Source organism: Ambystoma mexicanum, chromosome 3p, assembly GCF_040938575.1.
Source record: "Ambystoma mexicanum isolate Mex_15411 chromosome 3p, UKY_AmexF1_1, whole genome shotgun sequence".
NCBI classification, from domain to species: Eukaryota; Metazoa; Chordata; class Amphibia; order Caudata; family Ambystomatidae; genus Ambystoma; species Ambystoma mexicanum.
Genome location: NC_090925.1, coordinates 1,252,481,173 through 1,252,508,331, shown reverse-complemented (window position 1 = coordinate 1,252,508,331; position 27,159 = coordinate 1,252,481,173). Strand labels below are relative to the sequence as shown.

The window sequence follows — 27,159 nt, the reverse complement described above, 5'->3', positions numbered from 1 at the left end:
CAAAATCGTACTTAAATAGCATCATCATGCTACCGAACGTTAACTATACTGACAGAGAGTGCAAAACTCAAACACCAAAGAGCACAGAACAGTAAAATAACAGGGTTTATTTGATATTATGCCACTCAATGTTTTCATTCAGCCCTATCACATTGCTGCTCGTTAAGAAAATACGTTTCTGTTCCAAATTGATGAGTTTTCTATTGATTTCTTCCTGTGATCTCCCTTTCACTTTTTTTAAGATACACCATTCGAATTCCGTGTATGAATGACCCATCTCATCAAAATGTTTGACTAGAGGGGCTTTATCAATATGGTTCTTACTACAGCTTTTGTGCCCAGTCATACAAGTCTTGCACTTCCTGTTGGTCTTTCCTATATATAGCAAAGCACAAGGACATTTAATCGTGTAAATTACATTTTCTGTTTTACAATTAGTGTGTTCTTTCATTGTCCATTCGTAATTTAGACCTAGATTAACAGAAGTCATTTTACATGTAAAAGGGCACATTACACATTCCCCACAAGGATGGTGTCCCACTACTCGGGGCAAACCCCAAAGTGGACTTTGTGTTGCGACATGGTTGATAATCTTGTGTATATCATTTTTCATTACAAGATTTCGAATATTGGTGCTTTTTTTAAAAGCAACCAATGGTGGGGGAGTACACATGATCTTTTTCCAGTTCCTACAAATAATGTTCTTCACTTTGTAAGACACCTTGCTGAAGGTGTTGACAAACACAAAAGGAATCTCATGTTTATCTTTACTATTCTTTTCGAAGAGAGCTTCACGGTTATTATTGAATGCTCGCTTAGCCGATTGTTTCACAATTTCAGCAGGGTAGACTCTATGAATCAATTTGTCCATTAATATGTTAGCCCCTTCTTCATAATCATGTCTCGTACTACTGTTACGCTTAAGACGTAAAAACTGCCCAAAAGGCAAGTTGTCACATACATGCTTGGCATGATGGCTCTTGTAAAGGAGGAGTGCATTCCATTCCGAACTCTTCACAAAAGGTTTAAGCCATAGCTGATGATCTTTGTGATAAATCGTCAGATCCAAATAATTAACCTCTATAGAACTCATAGATGCCGTGAATTTTAAATATCTGTTCTGATTATTCAACCACACCAAGAAATTGTTCGCCTCGTTGATAGTGCCATGCCACACCATGAAGACGTTGTCGATATATCTCAACCATTGTACTAGCTGATGCTTGAATGGATTAACAACAGAGTAAATCACAGTTTGTTCCACCTGTCGACGTACAAATTTGCCAAATTTGGCGCCATGGCTGCACCCATGGCAGTGCCTTCCACTTGTATGTAAAATTGCCCCAAGAATTGAAAATAATTGTTGACCAAAGCTGTTTCAGCACACCATAAAATAAAGGCGTTGCTCACAGGATGATTATCTTCACGTTGTAATAGAGTTTCCTCAACAACTTCCAAGGTGGCTCGTTGAGGGATGATCGTGTATAAAGGTTGTATATCTATGCAAATTAGTACGTCTCTGGTAGGATCAAAACTCAGACCTTCAATTTTCACAATTGCATCTCTAGTGTCTTGCGCATAACTTTTCATTTTCATTACAAATGGGCGTAGGTAGAAATCCACATATTTAGACAGTGGTTCCAGAATAGAAATTACCCCCGAAACTATGGGTCTACCCCGAGGTTTCTCCATGTTTTTGTGAACTTTGGGTAAAATGTAAAAGATTGGAGTTCTCGCTGTTTCCTTAGTTAAATACTCTCCTTCCTGATTACTAATAATCTGGAGATCTACTGCTTTTTCAACAATCTCCCTTATGGGTCTAATAAGTCTCGGACTCGGATCTTGATCAATTTATTTGATAGCTGATGTTATCTGCTAATAATATGTGGCACTCGTCAATGTAATCTTTTTTATTCAAAATAACAATAGCGCCTCCTTTATCGGCCTGGCGGATAACAATTTTGGGTGTGTCTTTGTGTCACTTGTTCCCTGTTTCTTGTCCACCCTGTTGAGGGTATGGATAATGTGATACCATCTTTGATTACAGAGATTTCTCTTGATATTGGTTGTAGGTGCCTTTATGTCGAGTGAATCCTACATTCTGCTATAAAGTGAAAAGCAAGATTTGGAATTGCTTAAAGTTTTAAGATACTCATCTCTATAGACTAGCGGTTCAGGTATATTATTGATTTTATATCGTTCCACCCTAGTGGTGATTAGGGTTTAGGCTAGGTTTAGTAACAAGACCCGAGATGCCCGTATAGTGATACGTATGTCCTTTTTGTGTACCCTTAGATCTAGGAATCCGGTGTATAAAGGAATGAACAAGATCTACCCGAAGCACAAGACAAATTTCTGCCCCTGAAGAATGTCCAGTTATTTCTAACACGTAGGACAGAAACTTATATAAGTCGGGCTTTGTTAACACAGTGGGTAATAGGGAAAATTAAGTTGCCACTGTGTTCCATCAAGTATTTTGGACTTGACTTTGTGAGGTGGAATAATTTTATGATTGTATACTGCTATGTTGTGTATATGTGTTTTTTAATGTTTTGTTACTTGTGCTTTAATAAGCAGCTGAATTAAAAAATGATATTTTATGAAACACCTTTTTTGTATTTTGAATACACAGTACACAACCCATACATATTCCCATGTATGCCACCATGGGATGTGACTTAGGGAGTTGTGATGGCCGGGGTAAGCGAGCTACGCGCAGTCACCTCGCTGCACAGATATTAAGGAAAGATGCTGGAGGTCTCAAACAAATAGTCTTCTTTATTTCAAGGTCCGGCTCCAACTGCCGGTGCCCCCGCCCTCCCACGTCACTTCCCTCCCTGCCTCCTGCCTCTCTTGACCCGGAACAATAGTGTCAACATGACATCCCTCCCCCCAATTTAAACGGTCACCCAACGGGGTGATAAACCATATAGGAACATAGTTCTCTAAGCCATCTCCTCAATGAGACAGTGAGGCTTATTCCTGGCCCTCTGTGGTCGAGAGCTGAAACGTTCACTAGAGCCGCTGGCACCAAAGCCGTCCATGCAGTCCTCAAGGCCGGATGCTGCAGAATCTTCATGCTCACCTTGATAGGGATCGTCTGAGATGTAGTCAATGGGTATCTCCACTCTGCCACTTAACCGCTGGGCGCCTGATAGGGGCACTTTCTTGAAGTGTGAAGAGTTCCGGGTGGTCGTGCCTCTCCCTCCATGCGCCGTGATCATGGATCCCTTCTTTTCCGTGATGATCAGAAGTTCCTCATGAAATACGGCTGTATGCTTGTGTGTTTGGGGTTGTCTCACGGCAACCATGTCCCCTACCTCTACGTGAGGGTCCTGCTCCTTCCGCCATTCATCAGCGTACCCTTTCATGCGCTCTTTCGCAGCTAGATCTCGTTCTCTCATTTCCGTGTCTGCGGTCGGTCTATCTTCGGGGAGGGTGGCCTGCTGTAGTCTCGTTCGAATGTCTCTTCCAAACATGATCTCTGCCGGCGTTTTCCCTGTGGAGCTGTGGGGTGTGCTTCGATAGTCCCTCAATAGTTGGTGGAGTACTTGCTCATATGGCTGACGGGTAAGCCGTGATACTTGCAGGGCTCTCTTCAGATTGGCCATGAACCTTTCAATCATGCCATTGGCCTGAGGCCACAGTGGGGTGACCTTGTGATGGTGAAACTCCATGTATTCGCTGAACTTCGCCAAGCTGTGTTCACCAGCGGAAGGCCGTTGTCCGTTTTCATTGTCCGAGGTACCCCACAGGCTGTGACGATGCGGTCTAGCACTGGTATGATGTGGGGGGCTGCAGTTGAGGATTTGATCTGAGCATCTGCATACCTAGAATATTCATCCATGACAGCCAATACATATCTCCCCCCCTCTATAGGGCCAAAGAAGTCACCCACCACGGCTTCCAATATATCTTCCAGCAGGTCTGACATCCTCAATGGCTCAGGATGGCAATTCAGCGTAAAAAGACAACACGTGGGGCAGAGTTTCAGGAGCTCTTCCACCATGGTGTCTAGCTGTGGAAACCACACCTTTTGGCGCAGCATGAGCTTTGTGGAGACTATGCACAGGTGGCCTTCATGTGCAAGTTCAATCACCTTTCATTTTAGAGAAGTCGGGATTACCACCTTGTGGCCCTTCAGCAGGAGACTGTCATCAGAGAGCGCCAACTCCTCTTTCACCTGTAGCAGCCGGTCCACCTCTAGTCGCACCTCTTCCCCAGCCAAGCGACCTCGTTCCTTGGCCCTTCTCCATTAACCCGACGTGAGCCCCTCGCATATGATTTGGCAGGCCTGGTCCGCTTCCACTTCTTCAGCTAATTGTGCAGGCTCGATTCCCTCTGGTATGGCCTCTTGGATTAGGTACCAGAGGTACCTGTCCGCCACTGATGGTTCAGGGACACACTGTGTCCTCGTGTGTCTGGACAAAAAGTCACCCAGGTTTACTTCCTTCCCCGGTCTATGTATGATTTCAAAGGAATAGTCCTGCAGTCACAGCACCCACCTCGCGATGCGGGGTGGCATCTTAGCCTACGGGTTCCCGAACAAGAACAGGAGTGCTTGGGGATCCGTGACAACCCGAAACGGCTTGTCATACAGAAACAGGTGAAAGTGTTCACATGCCCAGACCACTGCCAGGCTCTCCTTCTCCGCTTGGGAGTATGCCTGCTCCGTGGCCAACAGGCTCCGGCTTGCATATGCGACAATGTGGGTCTGCAATGGGTCTTTCGGGTCTATCTGAGCCAGTATGGTGCGAAATCCGACGGGACTGGCATCAACCGTAAGTTCAGTCCTCCTTTCGGGATCGTAGTATGACATGATCTCGGCTTTTGCGACCCCTTCCCGAATCATCTCGAAGGCTCTTTGGCACTTTTCTGACCATTCGAATACTGCATTTTGTTTGGTCAGAGCTCTCAGGGGCTCGCTCTACGTAGCAAAGTCCTTAATATACCTTGTGCAATAATTTGCGAGGCCCAGGAATGATGGCAGTTCTGATATGTTGCCTGGCGGCGATGTTTCATTTAGTGCAGCAACCTTGTTAGGATCAGGTGTCATGCCATTTTTGAAAATACATGTCCAAAGAAGCGTAGTGTGCCTTTTCTGAACTCACACTTCTCTTGGTTGAGGGTGAGGTTTGCAGCTTCCAAAGCCTTACATACTTTGGTTAGGGTCTCGTTGTGTTTTCCCACATCCGTTCCCAAACACCAGGAAGTTGTTGCTGTTGTTTATACAGTTTGGGATGTGTTTTATTACATTATTGGCTTCCGACTGAAATATCTCTGCTGCAGAAGAGACCCCAAAGCTTAGCCTCTTATACTGGTATAAACCCCGGTGGGTGATGAAGGTTGTGATGTTCCTGCTCTCTGGGCTTAGTACCAGTTGATGGTAACCCTTTTTCAAGTCCAATTTTGAAAACACTCTGGCACTGTACAATAGGTAGATCATATCTGTGATGCGTGGTGCCATGTGTCTTTCTCTCTCTGGATGGCTTGGTTTACCCTTCTCATATCGACGCACAGCCTAATTGCATCAGAGCCTTTCTTGGGCACCAGAACAATGGGCGACACCCATGTGGTGGGGCCCGTGGCCGGTTCTATAATATCTTGTTACAGCAGTTTGTGTAGTTCGTCTTCCACCTTCTTTTGAATGTTTACCTGTATGCCCCTGTAATGCTGTGCTATGGGACGCACCGTTTCATCAATATGTAGCTTCACCTGTCTGTTCTGCAATTTTCCGATTCATTTGAAGAGGTTGGGGTATAGGTCTTCAATCATTGCTACAGGGTCGATGTACTTGTGCACCATGATCTAATATAAGACATGCATGAGGCCCATCTCGACGGCCGTCTTGAAACTAAGTACACAGCCACTCTCTGTCGCGAGCACATGTATTGGTGCTCTTTTTTCATGTCCCTTGTATCGACATAATCCCTCAAATTGTCCTCTGCATTTAAGGAGTGTCTTGGCGCCAGAGGCGTAAATGTCCACTGTGGCTGGGTTAAATTTTGGGCATTAGGGCAGTTCCCTGAAGACTTTTTCGCTGACCACGTTCACCGTCACCCCAGTGTCGATGAGAAACTCTGCTGGTCTTTTGTTGAGTTTGATGATCAGCGTGGGGCTGTGTTCGGTAGCTACTGGGTTGCCCAAAGCATAGACATATGCCTTTCTTCTCTGTTCACTTCCAGACGAACTGACCTCTGACTCGGACAGTGATTGCTCCACCAAGTACCTCCTTCTTTCCCTTCTTTCTCTCCTCTGTTTCTCGTCACCCGAGTCCCACTCCTCCGGTTCGGGGTCATTGTGTCTTGGTGAGGAATGCGCTGTTGTACCCACAGTTTGAGACGTCAGAGGCATGGCCCTCGGTTTGAATCTCAAGAATTAGTCTCTGGCTTTTTCCATATCCTTGTCTCTGGGCATCCGACACACTGACTTAAAAGGTCCTTCCTTGCCGCACGTGGCGCATCGCTGGCGCATCGCTGGCCAATGGCCGGTCAGGTACCTGCATGTGGGAATTCAAACCCACATTTGAAGCAATATGGTTCTTCAGGTCTCCTCTCTTGCTGCAGTCAATGAATTGCGTCAGTTGGTGTGGGAACGTTGAAGCTTTCAACTTGTGAGTCTACAGCTCTTTCCTCACGTGCGAGCGTCAAAATTTCGTCCAACGTAAGAGATTTCTGTAGCAGTTTCCTTCTAAATGTCTGTGATTTGCAGCCTGCGATAATTTGAGATCTTAGTGCTTCTGTGTTTGAATAGTTTGCAAAGTCACAGTGCTTCATCTTTATTGTTAATCTCATTACATATGCATCAATGGTTCCGCCTTTCGCTTGTTTGGTGCTGTGGAACAAGTTGCGCTCGTAATCCACGTTGGTGTGTCGGGTAAAGTATGCGGATAGCGCCTATTTTAACTCTCTTATGGAGCCAATGGTGTCAGCAGGCATCTCATCAATGATGTCACGTGTGGCTGGTCCAACCACCAGTTTGAGTAGACATTTCTGTCTTTCATCTTCTATGGGCCCCGTGGCACCCATATATAGCTCAAATACTCTTATCCAGCGGGCCCACCTTGGCCCCATGTTGCTTGTGTCGGTAACATCAAAGGCACATGGCATTTGGGCATCCATGGAAGTCTGGCAACCTGTATGGAGCCTGTCTAATGTCTTGTGGCCCCTGGGACTGGGCACCCTGCCCTGCATCTTGGGCAGACATTCTGCCCTCCTCCTGCACTGACGAGCGTTCTCAGTGCGGCTTATGGCGTTTATATTGGCTCCACGGTTGCCTCTCTGTCACGAGCACCGTGTTGGAGCTGGAATGGGAGGAGATTCCTTGGGCTCAGATAAGGTGAGGTTTCAGGAATGGGCGCCAAGAAGGCACGAGCACCATCATTTGCTGTCTTTCCCCTGATCCTAGCTCACCTTTGCGTGTGAATCACTGTCACGGCCCGGGCGTTCTAAATATCCCTTTTCCTTGGCTTTCCACATGGGCGGGTGCAGCATTTTCACCGCTGTGGCCCATGAGTACTTCTCGCAGCACGTTCCACATGGGCGGGCCCACATTTCACCCTTGGAGGCCTGGGTCGCCACAGCTCCTCCGCGCTGACTGCCTGTCGTGGGACAGGATGCTGGTGGTCGCACCTCCTGGCATCCGCACTCTCACCTCCCCAACGTGGGTCTCTGCACCGATGGTGCGCCTCCTCTTCACCAGTGTGATGGCCGGTGTAGGCAAGCTACGTGCAGTCACCTCGCTGTGCAGATATTAAAAACAGACTGGAGGACTCAAACAAAAGTCTTCTTTATTTCAAGGTACGGCTCCTACTGCTGGTTGCCTCGCCCTCCCACGTCACTTCCCTCCCTGCCTCCCGCCTCCCTTGACCCGGAACAACATGACAGGGGTTCTCACAGGAACGGGATTCCTTGTTCCCAAAGGGGGAGTCTCTCCCAGTGAAGTCCTACTTGCCTCAACCCCTAGGGACGGTGTTGCAGAGCAGGCGTACTTCCCCTGACTCTGTTCAGCTTTTCTTCTGCTTTTTGCCATCCACAAAGGTTCCTCTCCCTGTGGGGGTCACTCTGTCTCATCTTTCTCGCTCTTGTCCACCAGTAAATCTGCTGTCGACAGCGCCTGGCATTATCTCTCTGGCTCATAGGATCACCCCTTCTCTGTGGCATTGTTATCTCCTCCCTGCCTTAGCTCTGTGCGTTGTACTCGCTGCAGTGAAAGTGCTCAAGGTCAGACATCTAGCATTTCCCCTCACAGCCAGGGCTCATGCAAGAATTTTTGCTACCCTCGAGAGGATAGGTCAGGGGCAACGCGCTCGCTTTGGATGCAAGACGACGCTGAGCAACACAGGTTCAATCCCGGGGTTCGCCCTTAAAAACCTCTGGGTAATAAGGGCGTTATAAATAACCTATTACACTTACCCTTGACAAAAGGTCCCTTTGCCGCCCACGCTTCAAACCCAATATTCCTGACTGTAGCACTACCCCAAATGTGTCTTCCTCTCTTCACATGCTTGTCCTGCCCACCCCAAACTGCTGTTTCGACATATTTTAGGCTACCTGTTTACAATAAGGAAAATCAGATCACTCTCTCTTGCAACCACAATCGATATAACCTAGGCAGGATTTGAAACAATGATCAGATCAAGCAGAACTAGAAATAAAAAGATCAGGAAGCATTAGGAAAGATCTATATATAATAAATAATAACCATAAGGCATCCCTACCCCCACACTCCTACAGACACACACACACACACGTCACTTTGATAACATAGAGTAGGCGTTCTTACGGGATGTTGGAAAGAGGCTTCTGCTTTATTCCACCAACCCTGCCAGTTTTCCATCTTTCCTATTTGGACGTGGAGCCATCGCTGGCTTTGCTTGCAGTATATTTGCCCTGCCTCTATCCACACCCATTCTGCTTTCATCAACCCAAGCAGAAAGGCAGAGGGCAATGGTGGCTGGTAGGAGTTATATCACTGCAACGATGGTATCCCTTTTGCCCGGGCCATGCAGTCTCAGCCGAACAAAGGGGATCTCTTTGGCATCTTGAATACCTGGGATGCCAAAAGGAGAGGAATGCCCACGCCAGCCCAGAGCAGGTGGCATGCTACCCACAGCACCATCTGGCAATGCGGGCAAATTCTTCCCCGTGGCTGATGACCGCCAATGAGCTGCTGTAAGTTCAGGATGTGCAAATGAGGTGGTGGGTGTGACTCCCAAGCAGGCCACCAGGAAGTGGAGCTGAGACGTGGCAGAAGCTCTAAATAGTGGCTTTAGCACTTAACCAATTTCCTGGCCCAATGTGCTTTCAAATGTACCATTTCCCACAAATTGAGCCCAGAAATGGCCCCTATAGCATGACTCAGTTTGATGTGTGAAGGTATCCATTTTGTTTTGTGAATGTGGATCATGCTGATGATTTCTCAGGAATGGCACTGGCGGGAACAGTACAAACTCTATTCACATGCAGAAAAGACTGCACATGCAGAAGAAGTTTGCATTTCCCTGGCATACAGGGACAGTACAATATGGGTAGCATCAGAGCAAGTGACCACCACACAAAAGAACACACACAACACGGGAAGCAGCAGTGAGAACGTCAGTCACCCACTGGACCGCTACATCATGGACAGCAGCACTTTAGCTACCATAACACACTGCGGGTGCCGTAAGGGGAGCAGCAGCACCATCTTCCCTCGCAGGATCCCTTAACAGTGACTGCATAGGCAGCAGCACTGCAAAAGCTCCTCAAACATGAGCTTTCCTCAAAAATACAACGCACACAGTTACTAAATGGACCGGACCAGCATAAGCTTCCATTACGAATCAAACAGGTGCAAGCACAGCGTAGGCAGCTCCAGTGCAAACTTGCCACAAAATCCATCAGATGCAGCATGTGCAGCAGGGTCAATGCAAGCTTCTCTAACAACCGAGTGCACACACTTCAGAGCAACCTTCTCTCACAAACAAAGGAAGTGGCCTCTCAAAAAAGAACCTCCTGGGCAATGCAAGCCTCTCTCCCAAACAGGTCCAGGCATAGAATGGACAGGGCCGGTGCATGTTTACCTCATCTGCATTTACAGGTACAGCTTGGACAAGGTTAATCGTGTTTCCCTAAGCAATGGCTACATGGACAGCATGGGTCTGGCCAGGGCAAGCTTCCCTCACAAATGGGTAGGACCAGTGCAAACATTGCTTGGAAATGGATGCAGCATGTATGGGGTCACTGAAGCTTTCATAACAAATATGTACAGATGGACAGGGTCAGTGCAAGCTTCCCTCACACACAGGTTGAACATAAGAAGTGATAGTCAACATTCCTTGCAAATGGGTACAGGTTCACTATTCCGGGGACATTGAAAGTTTCCCAAACGTGTACAAGAACACAGCTGTCAAGTTATCTGACTGCAAGGGTCACTGATAACTTGTATTATAAATGGGTACAAGTATAGCAAAAACAGGAGCAGTGCAAGCTTCCCTCACACCCTGGTGAAGGTGCAGCATGTGGAAGGCCAGTGCAAGCTTCACTTACAAATGAGTACAGGTGCATCATGGTCAGGACATTGCAAACAAGTTTAAAAATGGGTACAGTACAGCGTGGACAGAACCAGGGCACACTCCCCTCACAAGAAACTACTGGCACAGCATGGGCATTGCCAATTTAAGTTTCATTTGTAGAGAACAGTAATAGCATGGTGGCTGTCTCCAGGCAGCCTGTCGTCATCCATGCATATGGATCGATCTTCTCACCTCTCCCCCAATCAGCAAGTCTTATCAGAAGCTGGCTGGGGAGAGAGACAGGTACACGCGGCTCACTGGGCAAATATGCTTGCTGTCTGCTCTCTGTTTCAGCTAAATCTCGCTGTCTGTCCTACCTCTTGTGTGGGAATGGAAGGGAGAGGTGAGGAAAATGGGGTGGTAATCACAGCTGTTGGTAGACACACACACAAACATACACAGACCTTAGGAATGCAAATGCATGTCCACTGACTTATTAGCTGCACAAGCCCTGCTTTTATGTAATCCAAATGAGGAGGTTGGAAGGTCCGACCTTTTTTAATTATCCAATGACCAGTGTTCTACAATGACCCTTCAAAATGGCCGATTTGTTTACTGCTTTACACTGTAAGTTTAATATTACATCATACAAACCACATACATATTTGACAGGTTGAGCTCTATGCACTTAAGCTAACTTTGCACATGTTCTCTGCCAGCATTTGATCTTGTTTTTATAACCTACACTAGATACATATACACTGACATACACAGGCACGTCCTGACCATTGTGGTGTAGCGTTAGTTGCAAAATGTGCTCAAAATATTACAAAATCAATTGCGCAGTTTTTGTTTGCAAACCTTCGAAGAAATTCTAGCTAATGTTTGCAGCTATGAATTCACCCACAAATAAAATATGGCAATTTACAAGAATATTCTTCAGATTGAGAGCAAGGGCTGCAACAAATCTATCATCAGGTCAGTCCTTCCAGGATTAATTACAAAGTTATATCCAGTGCTTAATTTGTGGGGGTGTTTGCTAGGGCTTAGACCTGGCACTTATTTTTGAGCCCTGGCACTTATTCTCTCAGACTCACTTTAATTACGCAGTGGTGATAGCCAGTGCGCCCATCAATCACAATGAGCAGGTGCAAGCTGTAGTGTAACCCCAAATATGTCGACACTGTGGGGAGCAGCTATGTGTGGTGGCAGCAGTGGTGGGGAACTCCCCAACCGCAGTGTCGCAGGATTGCTGGAAAATATTCTTTTACAAACTAAGCACTGGTTATATCCATCAGGATGTTTGTGCTAATTTGAGGATTGTGAGGAAAAGGTAATTCGGCTTCTTGTTGCAGAACTTGAAAGTGACCTCCTCACCCTGCTCCTAATCTTGAGGTGTCTTCTTCGGCGGGAGCGTGCTTTCCCTCCAAAAGTCCCAGGACGGATATACCATCACTCTGACCTGCAGGGGGTGAGTGACCACTATGTTTTAGCAAGACCTCTTCCTGCTACACCTCCATGTTTATACTTTTGAGTCAGGCCATGTAATGCACACCCCTAAAAATAGGTGTCAGGAGGAAATAGCCATGATTCCACAGCCAAGGTATTGACTGCTAGACCTGTGAGCACTGTGGTCTAAGAGAGCATCATACAGATACTTTAACTCATTTTGATTTACTTCTCTTTTGTAATTCATGATAACACAGGGAACACCTGATGTTTGTTGCCCAGTTTGCCTAGTGCTTGCACCAGCCCTGCTTAAGGCGGGTTAGGCTCATCAGTTCACGGTTTATTTACTCCATTCCACAGAAGAGCATTTCCAGGACTTCTCCATGCTTCTCGGACTTCTCCTTTTACTCCCCACGCTCCTCCTGTTCACTTTCAGTAGTTCTTTTAGCCCGAGGGACAGCGGTCTTCATCAGGTGCCCATGAACGTGGAAAAACAATTCTGAATCAGAAATCATGGAAAAACATGATGGAAAGGTTGTCTAATTTCAGCTGAATTGGTATTCCAGATGGGGGACATATAACCCTAACCTACACAATATTCTGCATAACTGTACTGAATTATTAATTGATCAAATCGTTGGTCTTGGAATGAAAAGCTGCAGCTGACATACTGGTCTATTGGGTGACTGATATCTTTTTAAAACCTTTGCAATGCCAGGCACAAATCAAACCGCATAAAGACTCACTTTGCACATCTGGATACAGGAGCATGTAGAGCAGTGCCCAGCGCAGAGTCGTGGAGAGGGTGTCTGTGCCCGCCCCATACAGGTCAAGGGTTGTAACGAGAAGGTTCTGTTCACAGATATTACTGCTTGGGTCGTCTTTAACCTGTTAAGGTGGGAATGAGGATACAGGTTAATCACTCACGTACTGGTGGTAGTGCAGAGACTGGTGCCAAACCCAACAATGTGACACATTATTATGGTTAACTTATTAAGGTTAACTACTTGTGTGCCCTTTGAACATATACACACTTACACACAGATTATGCCATCGTGCTAACAAATTAAATAGTTAAGTGTGACTGTGGTGTTTCAGAAAAAAACTTTTCTTAATAACTCTTGAAGTCTTCCATGAACAATTCCGAACAAATTCCACAGTAACGTTTCAAGGCAGCTGCCCCTGCCTGGAAAATGTCTGAAGTTTTCATGGCACATTAATATTTAAAAAACATTTTGATTGCGTTTTGAAAAGATTTTAAAGGTTCAACCCAAACATCTAAAAATGGTTTTGCTTTAATTTACAAGATATTTGGCATGCCCTAGATCTTATCTTAAATTGATGTATCTGTATATCGCGCGTGCACAAATGAATGTGCATCATTCATACACACTGTACATGTACGTGTAGATGTAAATTTCATATATGTACACTACTATATGGTATATATGAAAACTCACCTCAAATTCAGAACTGACTTTGATGTCACTTTTTCCCTGGGCCTTTTGACATTTTTAATTTAATGGAATGGTGGTAGACCAACCTCAGATAAATGTGTGGGGCAAATCCACACACATTGTTCTATGCTCACACCACGACAAACACATAGACCTGTGCACTCTGGGTGAATACAGCCTACAGGCACAGTGTGCCCTGTCATGTTTTGTTGGAATGTGACAGCCAGGAGCGCACTATGTAATCTCCAGGAAGGGGGAGGACCAAACTTTCCCCCTGCCATGGCCAGGTTGATTAACTAACAAAGGCTCCATAGATCCACCCTGCTCTTTTGCTAGGCTCTGTAGTTGATGGCAGCGATTAACATACCAATAAAGGGTACTTCAAACAGGTCCACATGGAGCCTGGCTGCAGAGGTTAACAACGGAGACAGGAAACCCAAATACCTTACCTATGTAACTGTGTCAACCTGAAGCCAGCTCCCACCCTCGGAATCAATGACAGTGATCTGTCATATCTGGGGCTGCTGGTTACAGTAAGTCACCCCGCTAGGGGGACCCCATTCATAAGGTACAAGAATGTGGTTTGCAGGAGCCAGAGAGTCTGGCCTCACCGCAGCTTTAGTTCTGGGATACACCATGTTCCTGTTTTCACCCCTTCACCTTGCAAAAGCACTCCTCACGCATGCAGAAGATTGTTGGTAGGGACCCCAGGATTGGTTCATTAAGGTAGGCTTAGCCTACACCAATCACTGTGGCCCACTTGAGTTTAGAAGACAGCTGGAGCCCCTCTTTAGGCCGATCAGCTGAAGGCTGCACCAGAATCAGAAATAATAATTCATCCTTGGGCTCTGGCTGAAGGTGCAGTCTGCCTTTCATCTTCTGCCAGTGAAGGAAGGCCAGGATATCCAAAGGGGAAGCAAGATCCCTCCCCTAAACATCTCCCAGGGAACAGAGGGGGTTAAAGAACTCAGAGGAACCTCCAGCCACTCCAGTACTGGTACCCAGTCACTGCACAATGTGCCCTGCTAGGCTCTGCAGCAAGCTTCCGGGATAGGAAGTGCCAGAAGATCTCTGAAACCACAACCCAGGACAAGGCAGCTGCCTGCAAAACACTCCACAGCTGTGGGCTGTCCGCCTTAAAGGATGACACAAGCCCACTGGAAGAAGCTGGGAGAAGTCCCTCGACGGGCAACTACCGGTGTCCGCCTTTTTTCGAGCCAGTCGAGTTCCCCGATCTGCAACTGACAGCAATGCTGACCATTGTTAAGCCGCCGTCACTTACAGACATCCGAGACGTCTCGACCAATACTTCAGAACTGCCTATCAACACAGACAATGATTTCTGACCACGAGCCGCCATGTGGGCCAGCCGGCAGCCGTTCATCCAGTTTCGCTCTCTGAACCGTCTTACCGCCTGATGCCCACAGGTGACTCACGTCTCGAACTCTGTCACATAAACCTGCAAAGCGCCCTGAAGTTGACTTGACCCTGTCGAGCACCTAGAACATCTACAGCACAAGGTACATTGTGGTTCTGTCCCCCTGGTCCTTCCCAGAAGGTCCCTAGAGACATTTTGAGACCCATTGCTCCCTTTGTGCCAAAGCCAAGAAACCTTAACAAACTGTTGTGGTTATTAACCATACTGACAACCCTCCTGTCAGTATCCAGAGTGCACAACTTTTCCTTCTTTGAAACTGTCTGTCCTCTGCATTCCTTTACAGGGTGGATTGTATTTTGTAGTGTTGCTAGAACTGTCAGTTGTGATCAAAATTAGATATTATTTTATACAACCTTGACTGCACAGTCCCTTTTATCATTGCATAATAATTGTATTTTATCTGTGTTGCAACTAACCAATGATCCATGACCTTTCGGAGATAAGCCTGCCACTCCATCCACGTTAACAAAATTGGACAAGGAGGTTTATAATTTGCTTGTCATTCCAATCTGTTTGGATCCCTTCCGGTGTATTAATGGCGTGGGGCTGATTGATGGTTTAGAAACCGATATTCAACCCTTGACCACTGGCACCCCGGAAGTGGATTCGTCACATTGGTGGCAGACGGTCAGATCTAGTTGGAGACTTAAGCACAGCTCAGTCACTCAACAATAAAAGTACTGTTGCAAGCAATGTTTAGAACACTGCTAGGTGTTGTTAAATAATCATGGATCTTGACACAGAGACTGTGAAAGGCATGTGCAAGGATGTCCTCTGCATCCTATGTCAAGAGAGGCCTCCAAGCTTGGGTAAAAGTGAGAGCGGCTGGCGAAGAGAAACAAGGGGACAGGCTAGGGACTGCGTACCTGAATGAGGAAGGCGTTCCAGAAGGGGTGGTGGAAGATGATGAGGAAGACAGCATGAGTAGTGCTTCTTACCAACCATCCCTCAAGGGGGCAAATGTGGTTTCTCAACACTCCAGAGTGTCAGTGGGCCAGGGGCTAGTGCAGAATCGCGCCAGTCCCAGGTCTCGGCACAACCTCTTAGTGGCCCATAATTGTTCCAGCTCTTAACAAAGTAGCGGCTAGAAAGCTCCTGCTGGAGGAGAGGAGACTAGTGCTGGAGGAACAAAAACAGTGGGACAAGTGTGTATGGAGCTGGACCATAGGAAAGGGGATCCTGCTTGCAAGGGCTTAACCAAGCAAGCCATAGTGAATGTTGGACTCATGGAGGAAGCCATCTTTAGTGTGGGCCTCCTGGAGGAGGACTTCCCACTAGGCCAAGGAGTGGCTGAATGTGGATTGGTTACACTGAGTGGGAACGGTACCGGGACTCCAGAAGAGATCCCAGTTGCCAATAATACTCAACTGTTCTAAGAACATGTGTATATCAATGGACATAAAACTGTCAGAGACACCGCAACTGTTGTCATCCGCCACTGGGTACAGCCAGGCTAGTATATTAATGGGCCTGATTGTAGCATCAGTGGGTTTGACGGAAAGAGTAAGTGCCCCTTGGCGATAGTAGAGTTCAGCTGGCGAGGTGAAATGATCCAGCGCTGTTTAGTGGTAAAAGACTCCCTACTAGTCCCATGTCTGTTGGGTAATCTTTCTGACTCCGAGTTAGTCACGGTGGCTACCAGATCAAAGGTCAAAGAGGCAGCCACATTGAAGGCTCTCAGTGCCTTAGGGCCTGGAGTGATTCCAGAGGGCTTGTTGGAGGGACGGGCATGCTGAGTCACCTACTTCCGCGGGAGACGGGGCCAGTAGCCACTGAGGTCCCTACTTTGGTAGCAGGGGACTCGGTGACTTCAGAGTTGCCTGTCACAGCACAGGAACCTGAGGTGGAGGACCAGCTGAGTTCCCATCTGAAGAGCCTGCCCAAGCGGGATGAGTTTGCATCAGCCCAGATCAGACTGACTTCTTTAAAGCCCAGAAAGAGTGTCCTACTCTGGCGGGCCTGTGGAAGCAGAAAGAGGAGCAGACTAAGGCAGAGGCCCCTGGGCTGGTCAAAGTGTACTGGGAGTATGGACTCATGTACAGTGAGCCAAAGGACTCTGAGAGTGAGGGCACCAGAAGGTTGGTGATTCCCCAATGCCACATAAAGTTCCTTTTTGATTGGGCTCACCAGATTCCTTTAGCGGGGCACTTGGGAGTGACTAAGACATCGGACCGGTTGTCTGCATACTTCTACTGGCCCAGTTTTGCATAAAAGTCAAAGAATGTGTCTGGTCCTGCTGATTTGTCAGGCTTCTGGAATGTCAGCCAGTGCCACAAAGAAACCCTTAATTCCACTACCTGTGGTTGGGCAGCCTTTCAAGAGAATAGGTATGGACATTGTGGGTCCTTTGGATCCCCAAACCAGATCTGCGAACAGATACATCTTGGTGGTGGTAGGTACCCTGAGGCTGTCCCTCTGAGGAGCATCAAAGCCCCTCTCGTTGCGAAGGCTCTGATTGGGATATTCGTCCATGTTGGTTTCCTCAAGTCAGTTGTTTCTGACAGGGGAACAAACTTCATCACAGTGTATATGAAGGCTATGTGGAGTGTGAAGTTGCCTACTGGTTCTCTACATCCTTCCATCCACAAAAAAACAGGCTTTTTGAGCGGTTCATCAAGACCCTGAAAGGCATGATGGGTGGCTTGGAAGAGCACCTGAAGAGAAAATGGTATATCCGACTCCCATACCTTTTGTTTGCCGACACGGAGGTGCCACAGAACGGAGTAGGGTTTAGCCCCTTTGAGCGTCTGTTTGGACACCCTGTATGAGGTACCCTCTGTCTAGAGAGAGAGAGGGATGGGAGGTCAACCCCTCATCCCCCACACGAGATGTGGTGGACTATGTACTTGGCCTTCAGTCTAGTATGACAAAGTACATGGAACAGTCGACCAAGAAAGGCCAGTCAGGAGCTGATGGCGCACTGGCACGACCAGAAGGCAACAGTGACAGTTTATTCTCCAGGCCACTGAGTGTGGTTTATGGAACCTGTCAAACCTAGTGCCCTTCAGGATAAGTGGACTGGGCCTTACTGTGTTCTGGAAAACGCCTGTGAGGTAAATTATCTCATTGACGTGAAAGGATCTAAACAGATGCGCAGGGTCGTTCACGTCAACCGGCTAAAACCACATTATAGCCGGGATTACTTGGTCAAGGCGTTAGTGACAGAGGAGGAGACCAGTCCCCTCCCAGACCTTCTGAACACTGAAGCCACAGATGGGTCAGTTAGAGGTGTCATCCTTGCAACAGCCCTGTCAGAACAGCAAATGACAGGCTGTCGCTGTTTACTGGGACTGTTTGACGGTCTGTTTTCACTGACTCCAGGTCACACAGATTGTTGCATCCATGATGAGGATACGGGAGACAGTAAGCCAGTGAAGAGAAGGAGTCACTGGATGTGCTGGATGTCTAATGAGGTCACGGACACCATCACAGAGGTAGTTTCCAAGATGTTGTCCAGAGGAGTGATAGAGCCATCCCACAACCCCTGGACTAGCCCAGTGGCACTGGTTTCTCAAAAGACAGTGATGGGAAGAATGAAGTCTGCTTTTGTGTGGACTACAGTTGGCTCAATTCTGTCACAAAGACAGGTGCTCACCCCATTCCTCAGGAACACAAACACTTCCTAGGTCTGACTGGGTACTACCAGTCATTTATCAAGGGGTATGGGATCATTGCCATGCCTCTGAAGGATTTAACTTTGAAAAGATGCCAGAGAAGTTAACTTTGGGACCCGTTTTCAAACCTCCTGTTAGGATTTGTAGGATGGATTGCGCAGGGCCCCTGTCCTGAAAATGCCAGACAGGAGGTTCATGATCCAGCCAGATGCCTAGGATTTTGCGATTGCAGCAGTGTTAGCGCAGCAGAACTCTCAGGGGATAGAGCAGCCTATTGTCTACATTAGCAGCCGATTAACTAAATGGGAAAGGAACTGGGCTATCGTTGAAAAAGAGGCTTATGCGGTTGTGTGGGCGGTGAAGAAGCTGAAACCCTACATCTTTGAGTCGCACCTCACCATCCAAATAGACCACCGGCCCTTTCCATGGTTAATGGCCATGCAAGGGGAGAACCCTGAGCTTTTGCATTGGGCCATATCCTTACAGGGATTAGATATGGACATCCAGAACAAGCCAGGCTCCCAGCATGGAAATGCAGATGGCCTAAGCCAGTACTTTCGCCTTGCTGATGAACCAGACCCTCAGTAGGGTGGTGGTTCACATGTTGATGCTGGGGGGCATGTGAGTTGATTAATCACATCTACTCACCACACATACACACACACTGACACTTCAGAACCACTATCACGCCTAAACCAATACCTCACCTGCTACAACAATCTCCTCCACAAGCCTCCACTCCTCTCTTCTTTCTGCTGGTCTCTTGGTTCACCTCCACTTCCACTGATGACCTTACTCAAAAAGCCCACACTTCCCGATTTCTTGTGCCTCCCTTAAGTGCCACTTCCTCTTTAGGGGTTGGTTACGATTCCCTATCCAATATACACTGCTCTGCCCTCCCTGCAGTGTGTATGTGCATGAAAAAGCTTTGAAAAGGTGTATAAACCCTGTTCAATGTCTCTGCATGGGCTCGCCGCGTAATGTCCATTGGGTCATACCGGGATCATGGTAGCAGTTAGTCTCCATAGCTTTCTGTACTGAGGTAAAATGTTTATGTACAAGGAGACTTTGTTCCTCTTTGTTCTCTGGTGTTCTACAGTGTGCGATGTATCCCGCGGGTGTTTTCTGCTGGGACCACGCCATCTTTTTGACTGCTGCATAGACTTGCAGCTTTTTCCAGCAGGGCAAAAGCAGTGCAGGGTCTCTGGAGGGTTTCAATCTTCTAGGTGGGTTGTTACTCCCCTTTCTGACTTTCAGATGTTTCAGATGTTTCATGGTTGCTTGGCTGTTATCTTGAACAGCTTCATGTCCGAAAGTACAATGGGAACTGTGCCATTTTGGTAATGAGGCATTGCTGGAGACAAGCGTCTGCATACAAGTATTCGGGGGTGACAGTAATTGGGGCCTCTCTGCTGCCACCCTCCACCTCAGGATTACTCCCTGGTAGGCCAAGGAGGGGTTCCTGTCCCTCGCCTGGTTACTGGCCGTGTCACACAACGCACACTTTTATGACACACATGTATGACACAAACTTATGACACATGCTCTTACGACACACGCTCTTACCACAACTTATCCCACACACTCTTAAGACTCATACATTTAGAACACATACTCTAAGAAAATCACTTATGAGACACACACTTTTGACCTGCACATGTATGACACACACTTGTATGACACACAAACTTATGACACACACACTTATGACATATGCTCTAATGACACACACTTGCGGCACACACTTATGACACAAACTTGCACTGTGTGCTCTTACGCTACACACACACACACACACTTACAACACATGCTCTTACAACACACCCTATTGTGACACATGCTCAGAATCTACCTACATCTTCTATTCAAACTGCACACTTACTTGTAGGGGATGCACATATCATGTATGTAGACTGTGACAGGGTGGTCCGCCACAAATACAAGTCCAAGGGTTTTTATTAAAATATAAAGGGTCAGAATGTCATCTGTTTTCTAGGTTCTTTAGGCCCTAACGGTTCTTCTTGGGAGATTTGGCTTAGGGCCGTCCCTCTCTCTATCAACTTCCCCGGCCTTATCCCACCTCCCTGTCCCAGTCGTGTCTAATGGGATTGTTAGTAATAATGAAAGGTAATGCCTACTGTCGCCATTTCTTTCTTAGGCTAAAAAGGGTATCCATAAGATGATGGCTGGCTAACTCCAGAGGGGTCTTCTAGTTGTCCCAGTGATCATATTGAAGGAAATAATGAATGTATAAAGATGAAATAATATTGCAAGAAATAACAGAGTGGGTACAAAATACCTAAAAGCAGAAACAATATCGAAATAAAGAAAAGAAAATGCAATGATAGGGGTGGGATTTAGGTGTTAAAACATATTTAGGTAAACATTGGAATAAAGGGGAGGGAGACAAGTAGAGTTTAGCAGTAGGAGAGCTAAGGAGAGTTGCCCCCCCCTGAAAATAGGTATTTTTACAATGTGCACTGTAAAAGGCATTTAAATATTTTTTCATGCAATGTTTATTACAATTTTTGTAATTGTACGTCACTATGTTCTCCTTGCATGCACAGTCTCTCCTGACCCAATCTATACACTGGCCCCCGGGATGTTCCCCCTCCCGCCGTGCCACTGTTCCTCCGCTCTCACACTCTGCCTTCCTACTTCCACCCTTAGATGTTACCTCTTTCCTTATTCCAACCGCCACTCTACTACCAATACTTCTGATATCGCCTTCCTTCCTCCTTACTACTAGACCCTCTATTCCCCCAATACTGATTCCACACTACCACTACTTCCTCTCTGCCCTGTTCCTACTACTCTCACAAACCCTCTCTGTGCCTGCCACTCACAATACGACCCCTACCACCGCCTACTACCAACTAGCACTTCCTGCTACTACAACCAGATCCAACTGCTACTACTTTCTACACTATCACTAGTTCACACACTCCCTACTCACAAACACAAATACTCCACAGACCCCCTCTCACGATAGCCTCCGCACTCCTTTCGCTTTCACCTCCCCTGGTCTCTCGGATATCATTCTCCACTGCCTGTCCTCATCCAACTAACCCACCCTGCACAGCTCACACGCACTTTCTTAAATATCCCACCCATCCCAGGATTGGATGCACAACCTGTCCAATCATTTACCTGACTCAAGGGGATGCAGTAGAGGAAGTGCTTAGGGAGGCTTCAAAAAGGGCTTGTAAGCATGCCCCCTTTTCTGACAGCATCTCTTGCAAAGATAGTTAAAGACTTTTTAAGGGACTGGTGTCCCCGTTTGATAAGGCCTTCAGGTGGGCCTTGTAATGTCCCTGGTGGGCTGTTGGAACCAGTGGCGTCGCCAGGAATCAAATTTAGGAGGGGCACAGAGGGGGCCAAAGACAAAAGTAGGGGGGGCACAGACAAAAGTATGGGGAGAACATGGTCACTGCTCGTCTTAGGTAGGGGGGGCACAAGGGGCGGCACAGGGTTTTACAGGGGGGGGGCTGGCCCCCCCAGGCCCCACCTTAGCGACGCCACTGGTTGGAACATTCTTTAATAAGGCCTCTATTTCTGGGCCACATGTAGAACAAACAGAGTCTTAGGTGCATGGTATCTTCCTTTTGCTGATTCTTGTTTCATCTTCTCCCTGTCGGGGTTCTCTGGCAAGGAGGATGCTGCCATCATCACAGGTAAGGTGGGGAACGGAGGAGGCCTGTGCACACTTCCACTGGCAGCTTCGGGAGGTTTGGGGTGGGCTCCCTCTCTCCCCTGACCTTGCCACAACACTAATATATGGATACAAACTCACATTAAATTCATTTTTTTATATATGTATGAAATGTATAGGAGATGTAAATTACATTCATGTAGGAATTTTAAAACTTGTATACTCCTAAATGTATAAAAACTCACATCAAAGTGAAACCTCACTTTCATGTGAGCGTTCATATTTGTGGGAGGTGTATAGCACATGTGCATTGCATATGACTTCACTCCTAACATTCATACGCTACATATATGTCATACATACATACCAGGCACTTACACAACATACAATCATGTGCCATATACCACACACACTTACAACGCACACTTATGCTACCCAGTTGCCTAACTATAGAAGGTCTAGAAGACATCTGTTAAATGAAGGGACATCTTCTACACAAACTGGACATGTATGTGTATTGTGTAAATGTACACAAATGTACCTATAAAAACTCATGTCAAAGTCAGGCCTAACTTTGATGTAAATGTTCATATGTATATAAGAAGTATACAAGATGTAAATTGCATACATGTATGAAATGTAAACTGTTTGGACCATAAGCAATAGGCTCATATGCTGATGCATTTATTCGGCAAACACTCATACTACATCCACTTATAAGGAATACACTCATACACTATATGCCATAATCCGCAAAATAATACACTGAAACTAGATACAACTTTTAAAATGAAGAGTTAAGATTAATCTAACAAAAAGTTATTTTTGCAAGTAGTGGGAATACCAACATTAAGATACAAGCACTGGCTGTATACCACTACTAATTCAATCATGAAACTCGAAATATGAGCACTCATTCCATAGCACTACATATCCAGCCTTAACACTTACATCAACTATAGCATCAATGTAACCTGCCTAATTCTTGAAGTGAGTGTTAAGGCTGTATTTGTGGTGGTACAGGTGAGTGTTTATAATTTGAGTTCCATGGTTGACTTTGTAGTGGCATACAGTGAGTTTTAAACCTAACATAGCTATTCCCGCTCTTTGTAGACTTTACATTTGGTTACACTAAACTTAATAATTGGTGGTCCCAACTACAGACCCTTTACACCCAGACATAGTCGGATGTTAATTTGTTCAAAAGGAGCCAACATGCCCAGTAGCATACAAAGGGTATTTCTTTTTTTTATAAGCATTTAGTGTAAACAAATACAAACTTTTGCTTTAAAAAAGAAAAAGAAGATTTCACATTCATTTCAACAATATTCGTTATTGTCCACCTTCATCTCCACCCGAAAGTCTTTTTAACAACATTTCAAGAAAGATGCCCAGAGCTCTGATTGTTTTCTGGTTTAAGTCGTCGTACACAGCGCTCCACCATAAGTCTGAGTCTAGGTCACATGATGGAGTAAGCACCTTGTATAGCAATTTTGTTTGTTCCGTTTTTAATTCCTTGCAAAATAAGATTAAGTGTTTTAGCGATTCCGCCTCCTGATTGCATAGACGGCATATGTTATCACTTGCTAATCCGCATTTCATTAGGTTTTGCTTCGTTCTTATGATGTTAAGTCTAAAACGTAAGATCAAATCCCTATGTTTTGGGTTCGAGCTCTTTCTCAAGTATTTTGGCGTGATTTTGGGATGGATAAATAATTTTGGGCAGCCTGCCTCACACGATCCGTGTTGAGGATTTTGATGGTGCTTTTGCACGAACTTCGCGCAACAGTTCGCCCTCGTAATCCAAGTAACAAGTAAGTATACTCTGGTTGTGATGTCAGTTAGGCCACTACTATTTCATGGTTGTCTCCTATATTCTCATAACTTCAATATATCATTGTCATATCAATTTAGTCTTGCAATTCTCTAGTAATAGTCGTATAAAAGTCGTTCAATATTGTGCAGTGTCTAGTTAGCATTTGTTCTGGCGAAAAATCCCATTGGATACAAGAATTGTCATTGACAACTAAGGTTTAATACACTTATCTTGGTCATTTAAAAACAGTTAGTATCTTTCTCTTTCACAGGTGGTACCGGCTGGTGGTCTATCGTTCTTTTACATGGTGGCTTAATGGGAGGCTTGGACACTCCGTTCTACGAGTAATACCCGCCTGTGTCGTTGGTGCCATTAGAGAAACTTTCCCCAGTGACAGCGGTCAGTACAGGGGATTTTCCCTCGCTGTGCTGCAACCAGACCTTTACAATGTGTAGTAGTTTTGTGCCATCGAAATAAGAAACAAAATAAAACGCAACATATTTTTTATCAATGGTTGTTTCAGTTTTTAAGTGAATCAAGTGTGTCTCCATTCAGCAGTGTTCCGGTGCCTTGTCTGCACGCCTCCGGCCCATCCACCCACCCTCCACTATCAAAGGCAGTTCGCACCAGTGGATGTGCGCTGCCAAGGGGTGCTATCAGGGGCGCGAACGGCCAAGGTGCCAAACACCATGTACACTTCAAAGCTATCTTCGCGCAGGGGTCATTGTTCACATGGCCTCCTCAGACCCCGTGTCTCCAGGCAGGCTCCCCGTGAAGCAGGCCGCGCCCCTGCAATCCACATAAGTGTGTCTCCATTCAGCAGTGTTCCGGTGCCTTGTCTGCACGCCCACGGCCCATCCATCCCCCCTCCACTATCAAAGGCAGTTCGCACCAGTGGATGTGCGCTGCCAAGGGGTGCTGTCAGGGGCGCGAACGGCCAAGGTGCCAAAGACCATGTACACTTCAAAGCTATCTTCGCGCAGGGGTCATTGTTCACATGGCCTCTTCAGACCCCGTGTCTCCTGGCAGGCTCCCCTTGAAGCAGGCCGCGCCCCTGCAATACACATAATACCACAACATATACACGTCATTCATTCACAAACACACCCATTTTTGTAATTCTTTATAAACCACTTGATATTTATCGTGAGAACATCTTCGAGCACTGCAAGTCAACTCTTGAACTTGCTACCTGAGAACCCCGGTGACCGATGCTAATCTGCTCGTCGTCGTGCTGTCTGTGAACTTCTGTGACCGCTTCGAGTCAACTCGTCAGTGTGCTACCTGTGAACATCTCCCTGTTCTCCTGCCACTAACTACTCTGCTTGCTGAATCTAACTGTTTGTTGGTCAAGGTAAGGGCATGTATCCTAATCATGTCTCCTTCATTTGTAAATGTCTATCTATTTCGAAGTAACGTACTCAATAGTGCTATGTTCATTGGTCTCATTGCTATTGACTTGAGTTTCATTTGTTATGTTATCGATATGTCAATTTTCATCAGTGTCAATTGGCATCGAATTGCATTCTTTGCGCACCGTGTCTATAATATAAGCATGTTTCCTTTTCATGCACGATAGTACATTCAAGGGACGAGTAACATGTTCTGATTTTCGTCACATCAATGAATTTTTTGTGAAAATTATCCTATAATATAGCCGCCCACGCTGCACTGGTTTTGCTGTGGTGCCCAAAACAAAGCTTGCATTGAACAATGTATGGTCTAATTCCTTCTTTCTCACATTGTCATGCAAAGTACATTTCGAATAATGTTGACCTTTATTTTGCAGAATTTACAACATGCATGTTCGATTTTCAGTTGCCCTTCGAAGACACATGACAAATCTGAAGGCACTACAATGCATGTATTCTCTAAGACTGTAGATCGAATAAGAGAATGGGTCAGATATTGTGGATATCCGCCGGCAGAGCTTGAAAGTAGAGTCAAAAAAGTCTTGGAGGACAAGAGGGGTGATCGATACCGCATCTGCAGCCTGCACTTTACCCCGAATATGTACGACCCATCCTTGTACACAAAGAAGAATCAACTGAGAACGTCAGGGAGAGAGGCGGAGAATATGAATGATTTGTTGATGTCAGGCTCAGGGGCGGGGGATAGATTTAGTGCCGCAGAGGCAGGTCACCCAGGGCGATGCAGCAAGTGATAAGATCATCACAAGATGGCCGCGCCCTGCTGCCTGATTTCGCTTGTGTTCAAGAGACGAAAACTCTGGTAAGGTGCATAGGAAATGTTTGTACGATTGATCGACTTAAAGCCTTCATTATATGCTTTTTTTAAATGTAAATTGTACGATACTGTATGTTGGATTTACACTGAACATCCTTTTTCCTATCTTTCCTGTAGTTGCCCGATGGAGTACAAACTATGCAGACACGGACAGCAACACAAATGAGAGATGCTGCTTGCCAAACTGTTTTCACCATGGAGAAACTATTAATTGAGGCGCGCGTGTTCAGACTCGATATGCCTTTGTCCAATGGCCAGAAAATGAATTTAATGTGACCGGCGAATCCAGCAAAGTGTTTTTGGACCATTGCTACAATGCGACTGCTCCGCCAGATGAAGATGAAACTGAATGTATAGAAGATAGTTTTACATTACTCGCAGAGCACTTGACACAATCGACACCCGCCAAAAAAATGCCACCCAAAAAGCAGTCGACATTGATGTATTCTCCTATCCATGGTCAAGTAACAGATGTTGAAATTACATATACTGAAGCATCAACACTGTTGACCGACGAACTAGACAAAGATATCAACTATAGTATGTCCAGTTTGGCTGATATGTCCACAACGATTCAGTCCGAAACAACAGTGATGCAGGATGACAGTCTACTAAAAGAGGCCAAATACATACTATTCGACAGCAGCTTGATGGAGATTATAAAGATGCTGAAATGTGTGCATTCAGTGAGAGGGGAAGTATGTGGGAAGCCATTGGTGAATGTGACTCGTCTAACACAAGGCAGTAAACTCAAAATACATGCCAACTGTCAAAAGTTACATAAAACATTTTCATGGTCCGCTCAACCGATGCTGGGGAAACTGCCAGCTGGCAATCTACTGTGTGCAGCAGCTTTACTTTTCAGTGGCTCTAGTTTCAGGAAGTTATCCAGTTTCTTTCAGTTTGTGGGACTCCATTTCATTTCTAAAACGCAGTACTACAAATACCAACGTGATTATCTATTCCCTGCCATTAGTGAAGCTTGGAACAT

At 46.1% G+C, this 27,159-nt stretch overlaps 1 protein-coding gene across 1 annotated transcript in view; it reads right to left on the bottom strand.

The window, feature by feature from the left end:
- LOC138581416 (cytochrome P450 2D15-like) overlaps positions 1–27,159 on the bottom strand; it is a 458,914-nt gene that overhangs the window by 115,688 nt on the left and 316,067 nt on the right. Inside the window, exon 6 of the mRNA XM_069652731.1 lies at positions 12,691–12,832. Within this exon, the coding sequence (XP_069508832.1) occupies positions 12,691–12,832 (142 nt within the window). The remainder of the gene's footprint in view (positions 1–12,690; positions 12,833–27,159) is intronic.